At 45.4% G+C, this 25,952-nt stretch overlaps 2 protein-coding genes across 4 annotated transcripts in view; one reads left to right on the top strand and one right to left on the bottom strand.

Moving 5' to 3' along the window:
• CD40LG (CD40 ligand) overlaps nt 1–3,690 on the top strand; it is a 10,962-nt gene extending 7,272 nt beyond the window's left edge. The window contains exons 3-5 of the mRNA XM_087971928.1: nt 966–999; nt 2,087–2,143; nt 3,139–3,690. Of these exons, the coding sequence (XP_087828054.1) occupies nt 966–999; nt 2,087–2,143; nt 3,139–3,515 (468 nt within the window). The 3' untranslated portion in view covers nt 3,516–3,690. The remainder of the gene's footprint in view (nt 1–965; nt 1,000–2,086; nt 2,144–3,138) is intronic.
• Nucleotides 3,691–5,199: 1,509 nt separating this feature from the next.
• ARHGEF6 (Rac/Cdc42 guanine nucleotide exchange factor 6) overlaps nt 5,200–25,952 on the bottom strand; it is a 43,022-nt gene continuing 22,269 nt past the window's right edge. For 2 of the 3 annotated variants that reach the window (XM_026685304.2, XM_026685305.2), the window contains 12 exons: nt 24,626–24,685; nt 23,545–23,691; nt 22,634–22,720; nt 22,253–22,328; nt 20,804–20,943; nt 19,879–20,004; nt 16,464–16,484; nt 14,654–14,747; nt 13,664–13,753; nt 10,909–11,008; nt 9,772–9,826; nt 5,200–9,065 (listed from right to left, as the gene is read on the bottom strand). In XM_026685304.2, the coding sequence (XP_026541089.2) occupies nt 8,925–9,065; nt 9,772–9,826; nt 10,909–11,008; nt 13,664–13,753; nt 14,654–14,747; nt 16,464–16,484; nt 19,879–20,004; nt 20,804–20,943; nt 22,253–22,328; nt 22,634–22,720; nt 23,545–23,691; nt 24,626–24,685 (1,137 nt within the window). In that variant the 3' untranslated portion in view covers nt 5,200–8,924. The remainder of the gene's footprint in view (nt 9,066–9,771; nt 9,827–10,908; nt 11,009–13,663; nt 13,754–14,653; nt 14,748–16,463; nt 16,485–19,878; nt 20,005–20,803; nt 20,944–22,252; nt 22,329–22,633; nt 22,721–23,544; nt 23,692–24,625; nt 24,686–25,952) is intronic. The other variant, XR_015750673.1, reaches the window with a different exon arrangement.

Genomic DNA, 25,952 nt, shown 5'->3' with positions numbered 1-25,952 from the left:
TTCTGTTAACCATTGGAAAAAATGGGACATCTAGAAATGTGTCATTTTGGAAAAAGCTGGTTGTGTAAGACAGATCTGGGGAGGAAGTAAGGGGGAAAAGTTGATGCTTACATTAAAAGAGAAGAGGGGAAAAACAAACAAACAGACAGACAAAACAAAAGCACTTTTAGAGGCAAAGAAAGTGGCTTCTTGGAAGCAGCATTTGCATTTTCACACCCTATTTTCACACCCTATTTCTATTCACGCTCAGGGGTTCATTCTGAGACTGCAAGTTATACAGGTTTTCCTGTCCCAGCAGTTTCATCTTGCAAAACCCAAAGTCATTTAAGAATAATAACCGATTAAGCCGCAGGAGCTGTCCCAGATAATCTTTTTTTTAAAAAATGAAAGGTCGTGGCCCCAAAGACCCAGGCAGGAAAAGAGGATGGATTAACTCACCTCCTCTGTTCCAGGTCAAGACGTGTTTTTTTTTTTAAATTTCGGATTACGTTATAATTTTATTTCATATGGAACTGAGAGCAATTGCTCCCTCTGTCTGGGGTACTGGGGGGTCTCCAAAATGCAAAAAAGAGAAAAGAAAAAAAAAGAAAAAGAAAAAGAGGGACTTTTGTGATTTCAACCAGGGCTGTTCTGCCTTGATCCCTGCTCGCAATTCCTAAATGCAGCATCATTGAAGCAGCAGAGAAATATACGGAGTCGCCCCATTCAGTGCGGCACAGTCGGTCAAATGAAATAAAAAGTCCAGTTCGTTGGTTGAGCTATGTAAAATCTTACCCTGTGGGCTCCTTCCTTTCCCCTTTTCTGACCTTCTGATGGTAAAGCCAAATTCAGGCTTTGAGGTTTAGGAGAGATTGGATGACCTGGGGAAACTTCTCAATAAATATTGTGGGGTTGTTGTTGTTTTTTAAATGTGTATGTTTTTAACCCTCTATAAATCGTATAAATAGTTTCTTTTTCTTCTACAGGTTCCAGATCAAATTGTGCCAGCTATGCAAACAGGTAAGTTGAAAAAGCTTTATTTCCCTCTCTCTCCCTCCCTCTCCTCCTCTCTCCCTCCTCCCCTCTTTCTCTCTCCTCTCCTCTCCTCCCTCCCTCTCTTTCTCTCTCCCTCCCCTCTCTCTTTCTCTCTCCTCCCTCTCTCCTCCCTCCCCCTTTCTCTCTTTCTTTCCTCTCCCTCCCTCTCCTCCTCTCTTTCTTTCTCTCTCCCTCCCTTTCTCTCTCTCCCTCCCTCTTTCTGTCTCCCTCCCCTCCCTCCCTCTCTCTCTCCCTCCCCTCTCTTTCTCCCCTCCCTCCCCCCCTCCCTTCTCTCTTCTTCTCCCCCTCTCTCTCTTCTCCCTCCCTCCCTCTCTCTCCCTCCCTCTTTCTGTCTCTCCCTCCCTCCCTCTCTCTCTCCCTCCTCCCTCCCTTCTTTCTTTCTCCCTCCCTCCCTCTTCCTCTTCTCTCTCCTCCTCTCTCTCTCTCTTCTCTCTTTCTCTCTTCTTCTCTCTCTCCCTCTTTCTCTTTCTCCCCTCTCTCCCCTCTCTCTCTTCTCTCTCTCTCCCCCTCTCTCTCCCCCCACTTCTCTCTCACACACACACAGTTGGTTCAAGGCACATTAACACCATTGCCAAAAATTGGTTTTTAAGAGGCTATGAAGTCATAATACTAGCACCAGAAAATTGGTTATGAATGCAATTACATTACTGGAGGCATCTTGGCCCTAAAACAGTGGAGAAAGTTTTCCACAAATGCTGGCAACTCCCTAGCTGTACAATCCTCACTTGGAAATTAGTTCATTTGGATCGTTCTGTGCCATATTTCTGACTTTTTCAGGCCTTCTTTCTGGGTTTTTCTAGTGCTTTTTCCCTTTCCTGACCATCCTCCAGTCAATGAAGGGTTCACGGAGCGAGGAACCTTATTCTAGCCAATAAATTGAAAATTAAGAGTTGGATAGCACCTTGTCTGGCTCACAAATTTTATTAAAAGGGGGAAGCTTTTTCCTAAATTGTGAATTAAAGAGTCAGGTAGCATTATATCTGGCTATCAAATTTTGATCAAAAGGCAGAAACTTTCAATGACTGCTGTTTTTTTATTTTTTTTATTTTAGGTAATCCAAAGCGAGGTGCAAGCATTCACCTGGCAGGCAAGAGCAGCCAGAGCAAAGGTGAGAACCGGCATTATTTTCTGGTCTTGTGGAATTAGAGAAAGATTTGCTTTCAAGGCAAGAGTCAGATAAGACGGGGTTGAGCCCAGGCCAAGAGAGATTAACTTGAAAAATAGCTCAGACAAGCAGGAGTCACCAACTTTTGGGACCTCGGGGACCACCAAACTCATAATTTTAAATCATAATGTGGACCACTAATATGAATTTTGATTGACGGTGGCTTGCTGACATTGATGGGAGAGAGAGAGAGAGAGAGAGAGAGAGAGAGAGAGAGAGAGAGAGAGAGAGAAGAGATCCAATCTAACCTCAGAGGGCTAGCAATGATGTTCTCTCTCTCTCTCTCTCTCTCTCTCTCTCTCTCTCTCTCTCTCTCTCTCACACACACACACACACACACACACACACACACAGAAAGTCCCTCACACCCCCACCCCCTCCAAGGCAGCCACATTCCTTCACTAACCTGCTTTTGAGGTCTCATGGGGGGGGGGGACAGAGAGAGAGAGAGAGAGAGAGAGAGAGAGAGAGGATCCTGTGATCCCAAATAAAGAACAATTGATTGGTAGGAAAACGGGATGGGGGATTTTCCTGCAGACTTTTTGGGGGATTTTCCCAGGGTCTCTATCTGCAGAACCCCAGCTATCACTACACCCCTCACCCTCAGCTCCAGGCTGTGTCAAGCCTGAAGCTACGTGAAGGAAAATCCCTGTAGAAAAAGCTACAGAAAAGAAAGCAGCCACAGCCAGGTCAGCTTCAGGGTTGACAGGCTGCCCCCCCTCCCCCGGTCGATTGAAGGAACCCTCAACCCCCAAAAGCTTTTCAAACTGGACAACTTTACGATGTATGGACTTCAACTCCCAGAATTCCCAAGCCAGCATGTAGTTGTCCCTTACCCAAAAATAAAAGTGGACTTCTAGGCCATTGGTTTCTTAATCTGGTTTTACCTTATTGAGCTGACATGGAATAAATGAAACCTATCACCTTCCTCCCTACAGTTCTACACTGGAAGAATACGACCTATGCCCCAAAGGATGACGTGTTCTCCAACCGGGATGGAAAAATCACAATTAGCAAAGGTGGACGGTATTACATCTATGCCCAAGTCACCTTTTGCAGCAAGCCACAGTTGCCTGCCCCACTCATATTCAAGGTCCACGTCTATCTTGACCTGCCGTTGGAGACACATCAACTGCTAATGAAGGGTGTTGGGACTTACAACACTGCAGTGGACCTGTGTGATTTGCAGTCCATCCACCTGAGCAGGGCTGTGGAGCTCCAGTCGGGCCACACCATCTTTGTCAACGTAACGGACATCTCCAGAGTAGATTTCAACTATGGGTACACCTACTTTGGCCTTATTCAACTCTCCTAGAAAAAGATGCTTCATTCTGGGTCCCGCCATCCCTTCTCCTGTCCTCCAACCATATTTATGAACTCTCTGGTTCTATTTCTTTTATAGACGTATTTTATTTAATTTATTAAGCGGGGGGCGGGGGGTGAATTGTTCAAATCTGAAGGTTATCAAATATAGGCGGCCCTGAATATGAGAGCAATAGTTTGTTCCATGTTGGAAGGCTGAGCGCTGCCGGTTTCAAGACAGCATCTCACGTGGCTTCCAGGACTGTTGCTGAAGGAGAAATCTGGGCGCCTCTCGTTCTCATGCGTGCTTTGCTAGTAGAACTCACTGATGGACCCATATCTCAGTGGGGAAGCATCTGCTGCATCCTGGAAGCCCACCCCAGGTCACAGTTACCTCCAAAGTGGACTAAGAAAGACCCTAACTGCTTGTTCCTCAAGATCAACCAACGCTCCCCAATCTGATGTTCTTCAAAGGTGCTGAGATGCCAACTGCAAACATGTCTAGTCAACATGGCCAGCTTTGCATAACGTGTAAACCCTCCTATGATTATATATGAGTATATTTTATACAAGACTGTTTAACACAGTTGGAAGGGACTTTGGAGGTCTTCTAGCCCAACCCCTGCTCAGGCAAGAGAACTTAATACCATTCCAAACAAGGAGCTGTCCAATCTCTTCTTAAAAACCTCCAGTGATGGAGCACCCATAACTTCTGGAGTCAAGTTGTTCCACTGATTAATTGTCCTCGCTGTCTGGAAGTTTCTCCTTAATTCCAGGTTGCTTTTCTCCTTGATGAGTTTCCACCCATTGCTTCTTGTCCTGCCTTCTGCTGCTTTGGAGAATACTCTCCCCTCTCTGGTGACCTCTTAGAAGAGGGGCTTCAAACTTGGCAAGTTTAAGACTTGTGAGCTTCAACTCCCAGAATTCTTCCTCCAGTTATGTTAGCTCAGGAAGTCTGGGAGTTTGAAGTCCACAAGTCTTAAACTTGCCAAGTTTGAAGACTCTTGCCTTAGCTATTGGAACACTGCTATCATGTCACCCCCCCCTAGTCCTTCTTTTCATTAAACTAGACATACCCAATTCCTGCAACCTCTTTTCGTATTTTGGACCCAAGGAAAAAAAATTAGGTTCCCTAAGATGAACTTCTTGCTGAAGTAGCCATGAGATGATGAAATCTTGGCTCAGATGGTTCCCAAACTCACAGCTCGAAGTGATGTTTTGTAGGATCAAAGATGACAACTCCTTAGTCTTGTGTTAAATAGGCTCCTATAGTTTGGGCCAGGGATCTCCAACCTTGGCAACTTTAAGACTTGTGGACTTCAACTCTGTTCTTGGAGTTGAAGTCCACAAGTCTTAAAGTTGCCAAGGTTGGAGACCCCTGCTTTAGGCAACCAGCTCTAATGAATTATAAATATGTTGGTTTAGCAGAGTCGACGGAAGTGGTTGTGTGCATGATGAAAAGACAAAACAATTCCATCTCATCCTGTTCTTAAACAGCCTGCCAAAATGGTTGAACCAAAACATTTTCTTTTGCTGATGTTTTCTGCTTAAACTTCCGGGTTGTTGTTTTTTTTAAGGGAGATTTTTGCAACGACCTCCTTTCGTTTTTAGCCAAAACTAAACCACTCCGAGGAGAAATAACCAGACAGACCTAATATCATGAAAGATGACACGTACGCTTGTAAAGGCACAGCCTGTTTTCTTTTAAAAATCCTCTTTTATTTCCTTGAAAACCAAAATTTTAAAAATTTCTCAAAATAAAAATATTTTTTAGAAAACAAGGGGTTTGATTGCATCAGTTGTGGTGGGCCGGAAATAAAAACAGAACAAGAGAAAAATCGAAAAGCAACGAAAGGAACAAATAAGATAAAGTCTTAACAGAAACCTATTTACATAAAACTGTAAATATATATTTATATGTATTTATATATATATATATATATATATATGCATATTATCCAATCAGGTTCAAATGGCTTCTATTCCTTTAGTACAATTGTATATCCTTCCTTTTTTTTAAACATCACAATCCTATGCATTTTGTGGAAACTCTCTCTGAGTTCCTTGGATTTCTCTGAAAAATGTGGAATTTTTGCAGCCTTAATTTTCCTTAGAACAACAACACACACAAACATATTATAACACCTGATGCATATAGTGGAAACAGGCCAGTATTTCCTAAATTTTGGAGGCTTGGACACAGTAATTTCCTTGGCTGACCAAGCAGAGATGGAATTTATGCTTAGCAAGGAAGTCCAAAGGTTTGTGTTGTAGTTTTCTGAAAAAATTAGCAATCCTTGAGAAATCAAGATTATGTATTATATAATCTCTTGTGCCCAGAGATTTCATGGTTTCCTTGATTGCCAAGAACAGATCAGCATAATATTCTTCTTCCTATGTTGAAGTTGCTGCTCGTTCCTGAGGGGCCACCTCAAACTTGAAGAGAGGTGGATTTGTGGATATTGATTTCAACTCACCCCCGACATGCTCCAAATACAGTTTTGGAATTGCTTAGGACACCTATGGATCCAAGTTTTGGGAAGCACCTGGCTGGGAGTAGTAAGGAAGCACAGAAACAAGTGAAGACACCCAAGATCATGCGGGGGGCCTCTGAAGATCATCTCGGCATTCAGCTCAGGCAGGTGTTCTTCCTCCCCACTGCTGAATTTAGGAAGGTTTGAGGAGAGGTGCCTCCAGGTATGTTCTCAGAAGTTGGCAATGCTCGGTGCTGTGTGGCTAGCACCACCAAAACAACCTTCAACTCCATCGCTCCCCCAACTAGAGAAGCGGTCCAACTTTGACCATTGTAAGACCTGTGGACTTCAACTCCCAGAATTCCCCAGTCAGAATAGCTGGGAGTTGGAAGTCCACAGGTCTTAAAGTCGACAAGGTTGGACATCCCTGGTCTAGATGGTTTGAACCCTTTCAAGAAGCTCCTTTATAAGATAACAGCTGAACTTGGAAACCTATCACACTTTTTCTTTTTTTAAAAAAAGAAGGCCTACAAGGTAGGTTCATTTTTTTCTTCTTCTTCTTCTTCTTCTTCTTCTTCTTCTTCTTCTTCTTCTTCTTCTTCTTCTTCTTCTTCTTCTTCTTCTTCTTCTTCTTCTTCTTCTTCTTCTTCTTCTTCTTCTTCTTCTTCTTCTTCTTCTTCTTTCTTCTTCTTCTTCTTCTTCTTCTTCTTCTTCTTCTTCCTCCTCCTCCTCCTCCTCCTCCTCCTCCTCCTCCTCCTCCTCCTCCTCCTCCTCCTCCTCCTCCTCCTCCTCCTCCTCCTCTATTCTGTCTGATTCTAATTTCTGGCCAGGTGGGTCAAAAAGGGAAAACTGTAGACCTTCTGTGGCCGGGGGAAAAAAACCCACCCAATTCCCAGTAGATCATTCACCAAGAAGGACACTGAGGAGCTGCAGCGTCAGATCCGTGTATCTGCCATTCTTCAATGGAAGAAGGGTGGGGGGGAAGTTGGTATAAGTCATCCTTTTTGATGTAACCTGAATATATTAAATCTTATATTGAATCTGTATAACTCACACACGATATACAACTGGAGGACTGGAGCCAGAAACTTGTCACCTCTTGGAGAGATAGCAAGAGGAGAAGGGACCATAAAAATTCCAGCTCTGGAAGATACTCCCTGGGAAACTCTTCTAAAATACGTTCCCAGAAAAGGGGAGGGGGGAATTAACATACTGGTTCTTTGTTTGACAAAATCCACATCTAAATAAGGGGAAGGGTACTAACTCCCTTTATCTGTTCCTGTATGCCTGGAAGCAGATTCTGCTTTGACTAGTATTGGAATCATTTCCTTTCCATAAAGAATTCCTTTTGAAGTGCCTACCTTGCAGAAGTTCATTCTTTTTTGGGTTGAAGAGGGAAAAGTCCATTGCTTACATGCAGACTTGAGGGAGATCTTCTAGGGGGTCACATCGCCATTCTGTTTCTTTGCGACACGCTTCCAACCCAAGAATGCGTCCCTCGCTCAGTTTGTGTGCTTTTTGCCTCTTCATTTTTCTCAGCTTTCCCCTGCGATCTGATTGTCTCGGCCCTTCCTGACTGTCTCCAGATGCATTCCCCTGCTGCAGCCAAAGAGCTTTTGCCTGTCAAAACGCAATTGCAACTTTCCCCTCCAGCCGCCAACAGCTGGAATGCAAAGACTATCTCCCACCGGACTTTTTCGGAGTCAGTCTCACTCTTGCTACAGGGCGGCTATCAAAAAATAACTCTGCCGGTAGAGAAAGCCCAAGGCAGCTCCTCTCCAATCTCAGAGCACAGGTAACTCGACTTACGACTCTTCGTTTAGTGGCCATGCAAAGCTACAACAGCATTGAAAAACGATTAACGTACAACCATTCCTCGCCCGTGCGGCAGTTGCAACATCCCCCATGGCCAGGCGATCAAAAAAAATTTGAGGCGCTTGGCAACTTGAAAAATGTTCGTAAGTCACTTTTCCCCCCCCCCCATCCTTTTGTAACTTTGAAGGGTCACAAAATGGAACTGTTGTAAGGCGAGGACAGACCTGCAATCAGGCCGCCCTGGTTACTGCTAAAACCAGAATCACAGAGATGGAAAGGACCTCGGAGATCTTTCTAGTCCAACTCTTCCCCAGCTCAAACCGGAGAGACAATACCAATGGGAAGAGGTGAACCTGCCATTGGCTGCTGTCTCTTCGTTTCAACCCACTTCCTGAGGGATCCGTGGCTAATGCGCAAGGAACTGAAAGCGGGGAATCCAGAGGGATCCGTTCTCCGAAAATCTGAGATCCTTTGCATTAATATCCTCTCCAGAAAGGCCGCAGAGGAGGATTCTCGCCGTCTCGAGGAGAGGACGACGAATCTCACGCTCGTTTTCCTGATTCCCTGGGGGGGAAAAAATGATAATAATAGAAGTGCAAATGATCATTTGGCTTCTCCCTCGGTTGCAATTCGGGAAACCGAGTTTGCTTTTCCCTCCCACTCAATAAATTAAAAAAAACAAAAACACACACACAAACTTTAAAAGCAAAACAAGAACAGAAGGAGGTACGGGCAGGTTTTTTTTTTGGGGGGTTGTTTCTTCCCTGCGTTTCCTCTCAACTGGGTTTTGCATTCAGGAATCTGCTTCACGCTGAGTGGTGACCCATCCCTTCTCAGGAGCAATATATTCTTGGGATGAGACACATGGGACGAGGGGGAACGATATCAGAAGTCCTGGAAAAGTTTTTTGCGACTTTTGTGATGTCCATTTTGGAGCAAATCTTCGCCGGCCGTGAGCAGCATGCAAAACGAGGGGAAGGAGGAATAAAAATTAAAAAAAAACAACAGCTGGGCTATTTGTTTTTATCTTTTCTTTTGTGCGACGAAGAAGCAAAAGAGGCGTGATTCCCTGCCGAAGGAGCGAGGGAGTACAAGAGGCGGCTGAAAACTTTCCTGAGTGGGGTTTGCGGGGTTCAAGCTAGCATCGAGGAACGGCGGCCGGTCTCTTCTCGAATACTGTCGTCCGTTTGCTTCAGTAACCTTCGGACCAATTTTTCCAAATCTTTCCTGGATTTCAGCTCTTCTTCCAGACATTGCTTCATTCGTTTGTTCTCCTGCAGAGGGGAAGAGAGGAACAAAGGGACAGCCGTGTTTGCACATTATTAAAACGGTTTTCCTTCAGCAAGCTGTATTTGGGGTACAGGCAGTCCTGACCTAACGACTCCAAATTTCCATGGCGAAGCAAGGAAGTTGTTACAGGGGTGGGACGCAAATATTTTTACTACTGGTTCTGTGGGCGTGGCCATGTGACTGGGTGGGCGTGGCTTCTTCTTTTTTTGTGGCCCCCCCACTGCGCCCCTTTCTGCCTCCTGGGTCTCAGGGAAGCCTCAGCGAGGGGGATCACGACACAGCTGATCGTTGGAACAGCTGATCGTCAGGAGGAAAAAGGAAAGAAATATTGGTTCGGCCGAACGAGTAGCTGTTTTTTTTTACTACCAGTTTGGCAGAACATTAGCATTTTTTACTACCGGTTTGTCCAAACTGGGCCGAACTGGTAGAATACCACCACTGAGTTGTTAGGGGTGTTTTGCCCTATTTGGACACAACGAAATTTCATTTTAATGTATGCCGATTCGTCTACATTCAAAGTGACAATTGAGTTATTCTAAAACCAATCTTCTTTCCAAAAAAACAATAACAAAACCCACCGGGAAGTCGGTAGGATTATGGAGCCCCCAGTTGAAATCAGCAATCTTTTTTTTTTTTTTTGCAAAACTGTTTATAAAGGCTGCCCAGCCTGATGCAATTATTCTGGATTACCTGCTTCAGTTCTTTGACTTCGTCTTTTAGCGCGTAGACGGTATCCACAAGACTCCTAGGAAACAGCAGAAAAAGGCAATAATAATAATGATAATAATAATAGTAATAATAATAATAATAATAATAATAATAATAATAATAATAATAATAATATCCATCAGCCTGAGACACAAAATATTTCCTTCATTTTTTGCTTTTTTCATTTTTAGAGCTTCATATTGTGGTGATTTATTCTTTTAATGATTTTCATATTAGGTTTATGTTTCATTTTACAGCTTTTCCATTAAACTACAGGTGGTCCTTGACTTATCGCTGTCAACTAAAAAAATACTCCCTTGGTCTTTTTAGTTGCCAGCAGAAAGGGAGTGGGGGAAAAGCAGTGCATTCCTTAAATGCCTCAGATAATCGCCTTGGCAGCCCAAAGCTGTCGGCGCACAAGAAAATTACTGGAGAGTATGATTGATGACTCTTGGCTATGGATGTGTCCCGTTTGGGCTGGTTCGGTTGAACCGGATGTTACATTTACAACTGGTTCACCAAGCCGGTAGTTGAATTGACCAGGTGGCCCCGCCCACCCTGCCCCTCCCCTCCCAGGAGTCTCCACGTGGCTCATTTTGGATGCAGGTAAGTGCAGAGTCCACACGGAGGCTCTGGGAGGGGGAAAAATGGCCCTTCTAGGAGTTCTGGATGTCTGGAAATTGGCCTGTTTCCAGCTTCCGGAGGGCCTCAGGAGCCTGGGGGAGGCCGTTTTCTCCCTCCCAGAGGCCCAAGGGAAGCCTCCGGACTCTGTGGAAGGCGAAAAATGGCCCTCCTGGAAGTTCTGGTAGGCCACGCCCACCCAGCAACTGGGCAGAGAACCGGTGGTTGGGATGTTTGAATCCCACCCCTGCCTACGAGGATGACACCATCTTGCCTACATGGGCTCCCGTTGCGTCTCTTGACAAGACGTTGAGATGGGTCACCTCGGCCATAGAAGGCTTCTTCCTAAGAATCGAAACGTTGGGGTTCGTGGTTGGGTCATCAGCAGAAGACTCAACACAAGGGAAGGAAGCCCTCAAAGAAATGGAGATGGGAGAAGTTCCCCCGTGGGGTTTTGCTGCAGCTTTTTCCATCGGTTCGGCTCGTGGTCTCACTCACTTCTCCTCAGCCACAGTCTGCCCGTTACTCCGCACTTCCTCGATGATTAGTTTCTCCTCTTCCGGAAGTAGGACCTGGGGGACTGAATCTTTGCGGGACCCTGAGGACGAGAGAGGATAATTCAGGGAAGGGTTTCATTTGGGGCGCCCAGAGGTTGGGGTGCAATTTTGCCTCCATGAGGTTGAGGCCACTTTGGTTGAGTGGTGAAGGTACCAGATTGGGAGATGGTGAGTTCTAGTCTCGTTGTAGTATGAAAGGTGGCTGGGTGACTCTGGGCCAATCAACAGAAGATGGGGAGTTCTAGTCCCACATTTGGCACAAAAGATGGTTGGGTGACTTGGGGGTCAATCACCTCCAGGAGGTGGTGAGTTCTAGTCCCACTTTAGGCACAAAAGACTGTTGAATATCTTTGGGCCAATAACCAGGAGACTGTGAGTTCTAGTCCTGCAATAGCATGAAAGCCGACTGGGTGACTTTGGGAGTTCTAGTCCCACCTCAGGCATCATAGAGGGCTGACTGACCTTGGGCCAATAACCAGGAGACGGTGAGTTCTAGTCCCACCTTAGGCACAAAAGATGGCTGGGTGACTTTGGGCCATTCACCAGGAGATGATGAGTTCTAATCCTGCCTTAGCATGAGAACCAACTAGGTGACTTCGGGAGTTCTAGAACTCCATAAGTCTCACCTTAAGGCCTCATAGAGGGCTGACTGACCTTGGGCCAATTACCAGGAGACGGTGAATTCTAGCCCCACCTTAAGCCCCAAAGACAGTTGGGTGACTTTGAGCCAATCACCAGGAGACGGTGAATTCTAGTCCTGCCTTAGGACAGCTGAATGACTTTGGCTTAGCTCTTCTCCCTCAGCCCAAATCCACTTCATAGGACTGTTCTTGTGGGGGAAACAGGTGGAGGAAAGCACGTAGAATACGTTCCTGGCCTTGAGTTATTGTAAAAATAATAAAAACCGGGATAGAGCTAAGTTAAAAATTAAAATTAAAATTAAATGTCACAGATAATCTACAACTCTAGAATACTCAATCCAGTTTTGGTCACCACATTATAAAAAAGAGGTTGAAACGTTAGAAAGAGTGCACAGAAGAGCAACCAGGATGATGAGGACACCAGAGGCTAAAACATACAGTGAACAGTTGCAGGAACTGGGCCTGGCTAGTCTAGGGAAGAGAAGGACCAGGGGAGACAGGAGAGCAGCCTTCCAATATTTGAGGGCAGGGGGTTGGACTAGATGACCTACAAGATCCCTTCCAACTCTGTTAATCTGACTTTAATCTGATTTTAAGGAACAAAAGGATCAGGGGAGACAGGATAGCAGTCTTCCAATATTTGAGGGGCTGCCACAGAGAGGAGGAAGGGATCAAGTTATTTTCCAAGGCACCCAAAGGCCAGACAAGGTATAACGGATGGAAACTGACCAGGGAGAGATTCAACCTAGAAATAAAGGAGAAATTTTCTGACCGTGAGAACAATCAACCAATGTTGCCTTCAGAAGTTGTAGGAGCTTCATCCCTGGAGGCTTTCAAGAAGAGACTGGTCAGAAATGGTGGAGGTCTCCTGCTTGGGTGGGCGCGTTGATGACCTACAAGGCCCCTTCCAACTCTGTTAAGCTGTTAAACTCCCCCAGGCTGAAGCTAAGCCCGACTAGATGACCTACAAGATCCCTTCCAACTCTGTTAATCTGACTTTCATCTGATTTTAAGGAACAAAAGGATCAGGGGAGACAGGATAGCAGTCTTCCAATATTTGAGGGGCTGCCACAGAGAGCAGGAGAGCAGCCACCACCACCCTGTCCCCAAGACGCACTGAATTATTGCTAGTGCCACCTCAGTGCCACCGACACGAGACGTGTTTCCATTCATGGCTTCAGAAGAAGCGAGAAAAAAAAAGAAGAAAGATACATAGATTATATATATAGAAAACCACCAGGTAGCTTCGTTTCTTTTCTGAAATGCGCAGCAGATTGAACGATAAAATCCCCAGAAGCGACAAGTGTCTTGGGAGATTAGCATCTCGGGAGGCTGGGAGGGCCAGAAGAAACCAAAGTCAACAGCATCTCGTTGCAACTTCTCGCCGTTTCCTTCACCTTCATCTCGCTATCTCCCAAGTCAGCTTTATTTCAAAGGTTCGACTCCTCCGCGTTGGGCTAGATGCATCTATTCCTTTTTGAAAGCAAAAAAAAAAACCAGCCGGTCCTCGACTTATGGCTGCCGTCGGAGCCCAACGTGGAGGTTGCCAAGGGAAACATTTGCTCAGCACATTTTGGCCCGTTTTTAACGGCTCTCGTCTCGCCACATTTGCTAAGCGAATCTCTTGCGGTCATGAAAGGAGCGACAGGCATCGCTTAAGGGATCCGTCTTCCCCGTTAGACTTGGTCACAAAAGGAGAATCGGTTGGCTCCCGGGAAGTGTCGTAAGTACGAGTCGGTTGCCAAGCGTCTGAATTTTGGTCAGGCGACCGCAGGGCTTTTGCAAGCGTCATAAGTGTGAAACAGGGGTCATAAGTCCCTTTTTTCGAGGGCGGTACAAACAGTCCCTAAATGAACTGTTGTAAATCGAGGACTACCAGAATTAGAAATGATCACATGGGAGGTGGATTTATATTCCAACTACGAAAAACCTCTTTTTTTCCCCCTGGGATGTTAATTTTTTTTGGGGGGGGGGAATTAATTAGCGTTTGATCCAAGACACAGCGAGAAAAAAAAACAACCCATGAGAAACCTGGTTGGGCTTCCAACCGCTTACCTGAAGCGACGTTCTGCTGTAGACTCGCCCCTGCGCAGTACGCCTCAATCACCTTGAGGATCTGAGCGTCTTCCTCTAAGGCAACTGTACCTGAAAAGCAAAGGCATGTTGGCGACAGGCTCTGGATCGACTCTAGAGCCGTGATGGCACGCACCTACGGCACGCATGTCAGAGGTGGCACGCAGAGTCCTCCCGCTGGTCAGCTGGTCTTTGGGTCTCTGCCATGAATGCGCGGGATGGGGTGCACATGGAGGGGAGGTCACTCATGCATGTGTGGGTGCAGGGTGCGGTGCATGCACAAGTTGCATTTTGGGGATGCATGCACGCGGGCTTTGGGCACTTGGTGCCGAAAAGGTTAGCCATCCCTGCTCTAGAGCAAGGGTCCCCAAACTAGGCAACCTTCACACTTGTGGACTTCCATTCCCAGAATCCCTCAGGCAATGTGGAGTTGAAGTCAGGGGTGGGCTTCAAAATATCCTCTTCAGCTCAAGAGTTCCCTCAACATCTCCTTGAAGACCATCTCCTAGCCTTTCTCCTTGCCCATTTACGGACCTCTTCCATTGCAATTTGGACAACCTTAAACTGGATCCAGCACTAGACATGGGGCCAGACTAATAGAAGATAAACTGGAAGTCAACTTGTAAAACATTCCTATGCCTATTTCCAAGGTCATGCCGGCATGTCACTCCTAACAAATCTTTTGAAGTTTTTTGAAGCTTGGCTCGTGGCTTATGATTTAATTAGGGTGATCGCCGGAATCCTGGCAGTGGACATATTAATTCTCTCAATTTGGAAATTGAACTAAACTCTTCAAGGATGCCTTTCCTGGGAGACAATCTTGCCTCTCCTCCTATAGTAAAGATGTGCAACTTCATAAAACAGTATGGAAAGAGAACGTCATTTTTAACCAATGAATAAAGATCAGAGTGTTCTACCTTATAGCATACTCCAGAAAATCTATCCTAGACAGCAATGACGCAGCCAACGTACTTTTTCTAATAACAAACTCCTCATCCGATGCCTTCCTCTCTGTTTTTCTTTTGGGCAGGAACTTTTTCATCGTCTTTGGGCTCTTACTGGCATCCTGTCAAGATAGAACAATCGATTAGGATTATATCCTGGGTGGAAAAAAATAATCTCCACTCATGATGCATCTAAGTTTCCGTTGATTAACCAAGGACTGGACTCAAATATTTGTGAGTTTGCAGAGTAAATACCCGAGGGTCGAGCAATTGTATTGATAGGTGGCCTGTTTGAGCACATGACACAAAGACAACGTTTGGGCTAATCTGGTAGCCATAAATTGTGTTGGCCCACAACTCTCAATGTCCTTCTTCTTCTGAGCCATTGGCCCATCTACCAACAATAGCGATGTTGCACCTTTTTCATGTGAGGCAATGGACAATTGACCGTCCCATAAATGCCATGCCTTGAAGTCCAGCATGGAAGTTCTAGCAAGGAAATATCTGTGAAAGGATTTAGAGCCATTGAGGAGAGATTTAGAGGAGAGTGTTCTGACCCAGCTCCCCAAACACGACAAACCCTCTAATTTAAATCAATGATTCCTTTATTAGGAACGCCAGCAGCTGGCATAAAGTTTCTCTCTCAACGCAGGCTAACAAGTCTGTATGGCAGGGACATGAATAGTTATCTGCCACATCTATTCATCTTGCCTTTTATCCCTATAGCTAGGGTGGGGCTTCGCTAGCAGCGGAGGCTCTTCCATCCCAAGGACCAGCCCATAGATTTCCACTGCTCTCCTCTCCTCTGCTTTCTGCACATCCACACATCAGGCACTGGACCCAACTGTTCCTCCTCTTCCTCATCAGCCGCCTCCAGATCCAGGGGCTTTTCATTCCCCATCTAAGGGCTGATGGATGGCTCTGCCTCTGTATCTCTCTCTCTCTCTCTCTCTCTGCCAGCTCATCCCTCTTCCCTCTCGGAATTCTCAGGTTGTCTTCATGCTGACCCTGATTTCCACGCCTCCTCCTCCTCCTCCTCCTCCTCCTCCTCCTCCTCCTCCTCCTCCTCCTCCTCCTCCTCCTCCTCCTCCTCCTCCTCCTCCAATTCGGCTGCTGTAAGGGCCAGTGGCTGAAGGCCACAACAGAGATCTTACTGTACACATTCCAGAGATAGAAAGACAATTGAGAAAGAAATTCCAAGTAACTGAGTCTTGATGTTGTTTTAGTATAAAACAGGACAAAGAGAGAAACTGGGACAGACTTCAAAGATCAGATCAAGAAAGAGACGTTGTAAGAACTCTAGGAAACCCTCTGTATCTATTCATTCAACCCTCTGTATCTGTTAATACGGGTGAAATTTCAGAAATCTTCAAAGCCTGTCCCGGTTTTTCTCTGTCCCATTTTAGGGTTTAAAAAAATATGTATCAAGGGGGCTTGTTTTGAGTTTCTCGAACTTCCTTCCGCTTCTAGACTTCGTGATCTCTTCTCCAATGGCTTGCTCCTACCTCCTGCAAACCCTCCCTAAATACCTTTATAGAATGCCTACACCCCACCCCACCCACTATAAGCCATGGTGAATTGTTCCAGCTTCAGTGCTATCGTTGCACAAATAAATAAACCCTGAGTCAGAGGCTGCCTTAAAGCACATCTCTGTTTCACTACTGAGGAAATGTGCAGGCAACCAGATTGCACAAACAAACAGCCATGAGATGAGCTTTGGGAAAATATGACCTCAAACCCTGCACAGAAACTTGTCACTGGGGGAAAAACCCTGCTTGTGCATTAAAACCCTTGGTACGCTGCAAGAGAACAGGTCGTGGAGAGGTTTCTCGCCTTACCTTTAAGATGTAGGACATCCGCTGGGAAGGAGCATGAAAGAAAGAAAAGACAAGCATGAAAAGATGCACATGGCCATCAAACTACCGCCATAAAGAATCCACTTTCAAACTTACGATGTTCCCAATCAAAATAAATCACAGGCTACTTAGGGTTTAGTCTCCTCTAGCTTTTGAACCCAAAAACGAATCTTGTAACTATACAGGTAGTCCTCAACTTACGACCACAATTGAGCCCAAAATTTCTGTTGTTAAGTGAGTTTTGCCCTGTTTTATGACCGTTTTTGCTACAGGGGTTAAGCAGATCGCTGCAGTTGTTCAATTAGTAACCCAGTTGTTTAAGTGCATCTGGTTTCCTCCATCGACTTTGCTGGTCAGATGGTTGCAAAAGAGGAATTGCATGGCCCTGGGATACGGCAACTGTCATAAAATCGGAACCAGTTGCCGAGCATCTGAATTTTTGACCGCGTGACCATGGGGATGTGGTAACAGTCACATCACTTTTTTTTCAGTGTCGTTGTACCTTAGCTTGGAACGGTCACTAAGCGAGCTATTGTAAGTTGAAGAGTGCCGGTATTGTTCTGTGCGAGGCAGTGGGTTGGGGCAGGGATGGGATTCTATCGGTTCGGACCGGTTCAGGTGAACTCCTTGCGCCAAAGATCAGCTGGCAGAGAACTGGTTTGTTTAGAGCACAGCTGATTCACACAGCAGAGTGGTCTGGCGTGCTTCAGCTGTTTTATTCACTGGGTGTCCTGCCCCGTCGGAGTCTGAATCAGAGGAGGAAGACAAACAGCTGACAGGGAGCGGGAGTGTGGCTCCATTGGCTGTGGAGGAAACAGGGGAAGGGCAAAGTCCATCTGGGCAGAGCAGGGGAGAGGTAGAACAAGGGAGAAGGAGTTCGGAGGAAGACCCAGGCCCACCCTCTCTTCATCCTAGGGCACGCAGGGAGGAACGGGGGTTGCATGACTTACGGGGGAGGAAAGGGCCCTGATTCCCTTCAGTAGCTGCAGCTGGGAAGACAGTTTAAAAGAGATGTATGCTGAGTGCAGCAGCTACTGGGAACAAACGTGAGTTTATCTTATATTGACTTTGCTTATCTGCGTTGCTGGCGTCTTCCCAACCGTGTTGAATTACTGCCATTCCTTCATATCTGGAATTCCTTCTCTTGCCCCGCCAGACTAATTACCTCATTTTGCCTTGATTGGACTTATAGTTTTTGTTGACCACGTTTTGGACTTGATTCTCTGCAGCCAAAGGCTGTTCCTGGGAGAGTTTTTCTCCAGCTTAGAAGGTAACCAGGACATTGAGGGCAAAGTTGGAGCTAATAAAGGGACTCCTACTGATTATCTGACTGTGTTGCCTTTGTGCCACGCCCCTTTGGGTCATCACATTGGGACTGCTGTAGAAGGTAAGTATTAGAGCTTTTCTAAATGTGGAGCGCGTGCATGGAGTGTGTGTTTGGCGCACTCGCGCATTATCACCAAACCGGTTGTTATACCGATGGAATCTCACCCCAAGGATGGGGGTCTCCTATTCGAAGAACCCCTTCTTCCTGCTTCCTCATCGTAACAGGAGAAGAGGAAAGGTAAGATAACTAATTCAACTTTTGTCACCTTGATGATCAGAATCTGCCTCTTACCCACGTGGGTCTTTGTGGGGAGCAGTGAGTCTGGGATCCTCCCCCCAAAATGTCAGATTTGTAAACTGTACTTCAGGATATTTCTGGGAAGTTCTCATCTCTTATAACAATCCTGCCTAACCTAACATTGAAGCGACTTTCAGAGATTGAGTTCCAACGTTCTTCTTCGCGTTGACTTCCTTCGGAGACGACCTTCTGGAGAAGATCACCTTCAGAAATCCACGGAGGACCAGAACTAAAAGAGTTTGAGTTGAGTAAGAGAAATGCCAGTAGGGGTGGTGGAATCAAGGTATTTACCCTTCCTATGATAAGCATCAGGTGAAAAGAAGAGGCCAAACCTGTGATACCAGAGAAGTAAATCTCATCTTGATTTGATTTGTGCAGAAAAATGAGTCACAAAAGCAAAACATAAAAATAAAATGGGTGGTTTTGTTTAAAATTACGGAGTTCGGGGTGTGTGCGATACAAGTTTCCTCACTGATGCAAGTAACGGCTCACCCCCGTTTCCTGTGGGCCTAACATTTGCATAGTGTTATGTTTTGACAAGGCAGGGATTGATGACAATTCAATGGAAGAAGAGAAGAATGGGCTGGCTCCGTAATAAATCTAGCTTCCCGGAGCACAAATTTTAAAAGCAATTTTACTGATAGGGGTTCCAATTTCTGTGGGATTTAAGGGGAAAAAAAAACAGGTCAAAAGATGGTGATGAAAGATTGGAAACTGGAGGTTCAAATGAGCAAAATTGCAGCGTTGAAGGACTGAAAAAGGAAGCTTGGATGGAGTTGGGGATTAGCAGCGTGTTTGAAAAATCTTTCTCCCCTACAACTCTGGAACAGAAACGAATCTTTATTTAACTTCTGACTTCTTTTTCCCCCAGAAAATAAAACACGAGGAAATAAATTCTCCAAACTCAGCAGAATTAATTCTGTTAATTCCTAATTCAATCCAGAATTAATTCTTAAGTCTTTCAATTAAACAGGACAATTCATTTGCCAACCAATCTGCCGAATTTATTTCTAAATGAGTAGGTGTTTGGTTGGAAGGAGAGAAAGATCACAATGATGGAATGAACTAGGTTTCTTCTGGCAGGGAACACCAAAGCTTGCAAGCTAAGTGGAGGCTAAAACATAGGAGGAACAGTTGCAGGAGCTGGATGTGTCTACTCTGATGAAAAGAAGGACCAGGGGGGACATGATAGCAGAGTCTTCCAATATCTCAGGGGCTGCCCCAAAGAAGAGGCAGTCAAGCTATTCTCCAAAGCAAATGAGGGCAGGACAAAAAGCGATGGGTGGAAACTGAACAAGGAGAGAAGCGACCTGGAACTAAGGAGAAATTCCCTGATAGTTAGAACAATCAATCAGTGGAACAACTTGCCTCCAGAAGCTGTGGATGCTCCAACACTGGAAGTTTTGAAGAAGAGATTGGATAATCATTTGTCTGAGGTGGTGTAGGGTTTCCTAGAAGACTAGAAGACCTCCAAAGTCCCTTCCAACTCTGTTATTCTATTCTATTCTATTCTATTCTATTCTATTCTGTTCTGTTCTGTTCTGTTCTGTTCTGTTCTATTCTATTCTATTCTATTCCATTCCATTCCATTCCATTGTATTCTAAATCCAACTTCCTAAATTCCACCCAACTGTGTGGGAATTTGTGGCTCTCCATGACTCCGTTTCCTGCTGCTCAACCTAGAATGTGTCGTCACAGAATTAAGGACCATGACATCAAATTGCCATGAGGAAACCCAAGAAAGACACTCATGCAAAGGTCACACAACATTACCTCTTTATAGCTGAGGGCCACTGATGGCTTGAGAGGAGGTGCTGGGCGAAGGCAACTCAAGGTCCACGGTTTGAGGATCTGGGGTGGTTCCAGTGGGCCACGGCATTGTCCAGTAGAGCTAAAAGTCTGATTTATTTTTGTTTTAAAAAAAGAACAGTTTACTGAGTCCTTGCTTTCAACCTATCTGATCACCTCAAAGCTCCCCAACAAGGACCTCGTCCCTTAGAACAGGTGGGGAACATTCAGCGTGTGGTTTTCAGGTAGCCATTGGAAACCCACTGCTGGCCTCCCATCACCTTTGGATCAAACCACAGCAAAATGACAGCAAAACATTCTAATTTTTCCCCCTCTCAAATGATGGTTTGGAATGGGAGGAGGAGGAGGACCTGGGAGCGTTCCAGCTGGAAAAGGAGTGAATTGTGTGGCCCTAACCCTAGAGAGATGGTTGGGTCCAGAAGTGGTATTCATCTGGTTCTGATCAGTTCTGGAGAACCGGTAGAGGAAACTCTGAGTAGTTCGAAGAACCAGCCAATACCACCTCTGACTGGCCCCGCCCCCATCTATTCCCTGCCTCCCATTGAGTCCCAGCTGATTGGCTGGCTCTTCTTTGGTTGCCCTGCACAGGAGAACGGAGCTGGAAAGCAGGTTAGTGCGGTGGGGAATGGGGATTTTACAGTAACCTTCCCTTGCCATGCCCACCAAGACATGCCACACGCACAGAACCGGTAGTAAAAAAAATTCGAACCCCACCACTGGTTGGGCCCCCTTGAAAGAAAGGGGGAAAAAAAGGGAAACGGGACATTGTTCTTCTTCTTCTATGGTCCCCTAAGATTAGGATCAAGGTAGATTTGGGCATGGCCTGCAAGAAAGAAGTTTCCACCTTTCCTTGGAATCAATTCCTTGATTTAGTTGGGGAGCTACTCACCGAATGGGAGCCCCAAGACTGGGTTTTCGAGAGGGTACCGCTGAAAGTGGTTCCTCTGGTCAGCCGTTGGAGGTGGTCAAGCCACTCGTGCAAATCTTGGCTGCTACTGCAGTGAACCGTGAGCCGGTCTCCCATGCTCCCTGCGAGACCAAGACAAACCCAAACCGTCACTCGATCGAAGACTGGCTCAGAACGTGGGGCACAAAGAAGGACAAAATGGAACTAACGCAGATACGGGTGGGCTTCCTGGAATGAGGTCAGGGCTGGGCTGCTGGGGGTTCGCAGGGGTTCAGGAGATTCTGTGCAGTTTGGAGAACCCCCCAATCCTACTCGTGGCTGGCCCTGCCCACCCCACCCAGGGGTGGGATTCTACCAGTTCACACCTATTCGCTAGAACTGGTTGTTAATGTTCTAAGCAGTTTGGAGAACCGGTTGTTAGAAGAAATTACTGGGCTAATCCTGTAAGGAAGGCAGGAAGGAAACATTCTGGTGTTGCTTACAGAAACTGCCTCTCCATTAACCCTTATTACATTCTTGGCAGGACTAGACTTCCTGTCTCAAGAACTTCTCTGGAACTTTTCCCCTCCTTTGCTGGTACTTCGCTTGTGTGGAGTCACCAAAGTTACAATGGCACTGAAAAAAGTAACTTATGACCATTTTTCACACTTATGACTGTTGCAGCATCCCCACAGTCAAGAAAGGCCAGGCGAGGAGATGGTGCCTCGATGTGAGTGATGTTGAGTTGGCCATGCCCAGCCAATAACATGACCACCAAACCATCTCCACCCAGTCACATGACCACCAAGCCATGCCCACCACCTAAGCCACGCCCACAGAACCAGTTGTTAAAAATTTGAATCCCACCCCTGACCCTTTTATAGGGGACAAAATAACTTTTATTAAGTATAAATAACATGATTATTAATAGCTTCTCTGGATACTCATCAGTTTCTAATCTTAGTTTCATAAGTACTGGTTTGTACCCAATTTAGGATGATACCCTGATCATAATTGATAAAGTTAATCTAAGAAGAGGGGAAAAATAATTGAAAAAATATTTGAATGTGCAGAAATGAATAGACTGACACTAGAAATTAAAGAAAAAGAAGAATCTGAATATTACATCATATGGGATTTGTTTTACCAATGGATAGAAAACAGAATAAACTAAAAGGGATTAGACGTACATATAAAGAGGAATTAATACAATAGATATATTAGATTACACTTATATTATATATATGGGAATGTGATTATTGTTATGTTGTTAAGATGAATAAGAAGAATATAAGTAATTTGAAATATGTACCTAATCGATGCATTATTGAAATCGAACTGATTTTTTTTATATAAAAAAATAAATATATTAAAAAAAAGTGAATCTAAGAAGATGATCGCCAGCGTCCAACGACAGGTATGATACAAGAAGAAGAACCTAAGAGCACTGACCTGAGATCTCAAAAGCATGATCGTTTCCTTCCAGATCTGATTTGGCCACCAGCATTCCTATTAAAGACAGTCTCCCCTGTTTCCCCCAGAAGGAAGGGGGGGAAAAAAATACGATATGAAAATTATTCAGAGCAATCTTGATCAATGTGAAAACGACAGACCAATCAGCCTATTAAAAATCAAATCAAATCATGACTTGTAGCTTCAACCTGCCCCATACCCCGGACTAGAAATTGCAATGGAAAAAGTCTCCTTTTCTTGATTTCAGGTGGGGATATTTTCATGGTTGGGGGGAGAATCATCTCTGCTTCTCCAAAAAAAACCCCACCACCCCAAACCCACCACCTTAATTCTTGCTGTTTCTACGTGCAACCCACTCACCTTGTACACGAATCCACTCATACAAGGACTGGCTGAGAGCACCAGCAGAACGCCTGGAAACAGCATGAGGTATCTTTCTTCTTTCTCCTGGGACCGAGGAAGAGAGAGGCACCATGAATGAACCATTGTGGAAAGCAGCGTTTCTGCAATCCCTCCCCATAGCTTGATGTGTTGTGGTGCGCTGGAAGCCTGGGGAGACGGTGGTGGAATCGGACGGTGGGGAAGAACGGGGACCAGCCAGGGAGTCTGGAGAGGATTCAGATGGGGGGGGGGGTCCTGCATCCGATGCAGAGATGGGGCCGGGACCATCTGGGAGTGGGGTGCTGCCTCTGGAGCCTCTGGAGTGTGGCAGCAGCAAGGCAGAGGAACAAGGGGAGCCTGGTCCTAGTGCGCGTGTGCACAGAGCTGCTAGAAGGTGAGAGCAGCTAAGACAAAAGGGGCCAGTCGGGAGTAAGGCTGCCCCTCCCATAAGGGATAAAGGACAGGCAAAGGTGAAGAAACCTTTGCAGGAAGCAAAGTCGTTTGTTCGGTTCAGATTCATTCTCGAAGCTCTTTGTACTTCGGTTAGTTTTTTTTTTTTTCTAGTTCATTTGATACTTCTGTTATTGGCAGCTCTTCACAGGAAAGAAAGGTGGGTGCTTATTTTGAGGGACTGTTTTACTGGCTGGAAATGAACATAATTCCCAGTGTTGCAATAAAATAAGACTTGTTTGTAAAATAAGCGTGTGCGTAATTACGGTCTAGGAAGCCTTGATCAGAACATGATGCTCGTTGCATCACAATGTGTGTGATAGCCATGACTGGGAACCTCTTCAGATAGAGCTTCTGTAAGGCCCCACATTGGTTGAACCAAGAAGAGGACAATGGAATACCGAGGGGAAAAAAACCATCGTGGTTCACCCTGTTCTCACCTCATTCCCTCCATATTGGACCATGGCTTGGGACATATAAAGGACGCTGCCCATGGACCGGATGTCTTCTCCTTCCCAACCTTGGATGGTTTCTGAAAGGATCTGCAGTTCCAGTTGCTTCCTCTTTCTCATCTCTTGGCACTGGGACTGGGTTACAAGGAGGATCACAGATAAGACCAACTGGAGAAAGGACTGCTGTGTTGTGGCATATAAGGCGATGAATCATCATCTTCTTTTAATGACCCCGTAATCCCTTGTGGGGCGGAGTCTGGGAAACTGAATGGAGCTGAGTGTTTAGTGGCCGGATGCCCGTCCTGTTGCCAATGTGGAGTTTCATTCAGCAGATCTATTCTCATTGTGCCCAGAGAGAGAAATATTTGCCTCTACATGCATCAATCTGTATATGGTACTTACAACCCACTGCTCCTCACATGTACGACCACCACAAAAATCCCCAAGGTCCACCTGATCAAAATTTGGATGCTTGGCAAATAGTGTAGGTATTTGTGACAGTCCAGGGGTCAAATCATTGCCATTTGCAATCTTCTTACAATGCTTCCAACAAGCAAAGTCAATGGAAGATGCCGGATTTGTTGAATAGCATAGTTGTTATTAACAACTATGGCAAAATGGTAATTCAATTGGGCTGGACTCAGTTAACAAGCGCCTTGCTTACAAACGAAAATGCTGGTTCCAACGGTGGTCAAGGACTACCTGGATATGCATTCGAATCTTATTTCAGATCTCTGCTATAATTTCCATTTCAGATCATCCGATCCCAGATGCTTTCAAGTCAAGAGCTACAGCTTCCTCACTTCTTAATCCTGCTTTCACAAATGTTTTTGTCCCTCCCTCCTTCCTTGGCCTCAGCTCTTCCTCTCCCATCCAAAAATGTTGCCCCTTTTCTGAGGAGAAAAAAAAATTGCGGATTGTTGTACCTTAGGCCTTACAAGGAAAACAACAGGAAATAAAATAAAACCACTTTCTCCAAATTAAAAAATAAAAATAAATCACATTTGGAACCTTGCTTTGGACAACAGCGCCCCCTTGAGGGCTATTCAACAGCTGCTCAGAAACCTACCACAAGAGACCTGAAGGATCCTATGGCTTTCAAAATGTCTTCATGATCAGGATGTGCCTCCTAAGGGAGGAAAAGGGGATAAATTAGACGGAGAGAAACTGTTTTCCCCCTCCCCAAAATACTAGAACCAAAGGGAAGGGTGGTTAGAAAGATGTGAGGTACAGAGATAAAAAATGGCTCATCAGTTTTAGGAAACGGTGAGAAGGAAGAACTGCAGAACAAGATGTTCTCCAAGAACATTGCCTATTGTGATCAAGGATGGTTCCCCTGTTTGTATAGGTAGCATGAACGGAAGGAAATACATTTTTCTCTCTTTTATTAAAGTGGGGAAACATCTAGATTAGGCTCCACCTTTGGAGCTTGGTTCTTGCTCCCTTTGGACCATCACAAGAGTTGGGCAAACCATCGATTTGCAAGGGGTCCAAGAGGGGTCTAGAGAAAAGAGGCTTCTTCCAGGAGCTCACCTATTAGGATGTCAACCCAGGAAGACCCCAGAGAATCATGGGGAAAAGCCAGGGGTGGGATCCAACAGGGTTAACTACCAGTTCGGTCATTTACGCGGTTTGGTGATTTACGATGTGCTTCCCTGCATGCTGCCGGCACACACCTGTAAATCGTCATCAGCCTGCTGCGTGCAGAGAAGCAGCCTTTCAAAAAGCCCTTTTTTCCTGCTTTTTAAACTGCAGCTGTGCCTCGCAAGGCAGCTGATGTTGAAAAAACAAATCAAGAAATAAAGGTCAGGTAAGAGCCCGGGTGGGCAAAAACATCAGCAGACATAGAACCGGTTCTACGTCTGCTGCTCTTCAGAGCTACCGGTTCTACAGAGGTGGACAGAACCGGTAGAATCCCACCTGTGGGAAAAGCCAAACACAACCCTGACAAGAAGAGTCTGTCACTGAACAATGATGGAACCAACCGATAGGGATGACTGGTCTTTCATCAAAGCTCATCTCCATGAGAAGAAGAGTCCGTCATTGAACAATGATAGAACCAACTGATATGGATGACTGGTTTTTCATCAAAGCTCATCATGAGAAGAAGAGTCCATCATTGAACAATGATGGAACCAACCGATAGGGATGACTGGTCTTTCATCAAAGCTCATCTCCATGAGAAGAAGAGTCCATCATTGAACAATGACGGAACCAACCGATAGGGATGACTGGTCTTTCATCAAAGCTCATCTCCATGAGAAGAAGAGTCCGTCATTGAACAATGACGGAACCAACCGATAGGGATGATTGGTGTTTCATCAAAGCTCATCTCCATGAGAAGAAGAGTCCATCATTGAACAATGATAGAACCAACTGATATGGATGACTGGTCT

This window comes from Notechis scutatus, chromosome 10, assembly GCF_049901735.1.
Source record: "Notechis scutatus isolate UNSWTSFEM ecotype Mainland chromosome 10, rNotScu1.2, whole genome shotgun sequence".
NCBI classification, from domain to species: Eukaryota; Metazoa; Chordata; class Lepidosauria; order Squamata; family Elapidae; genus Notechis; species Notechis scutatus.
This window is presented reverse-complemented; position numbering and strand designations above follow the sequence as displayed.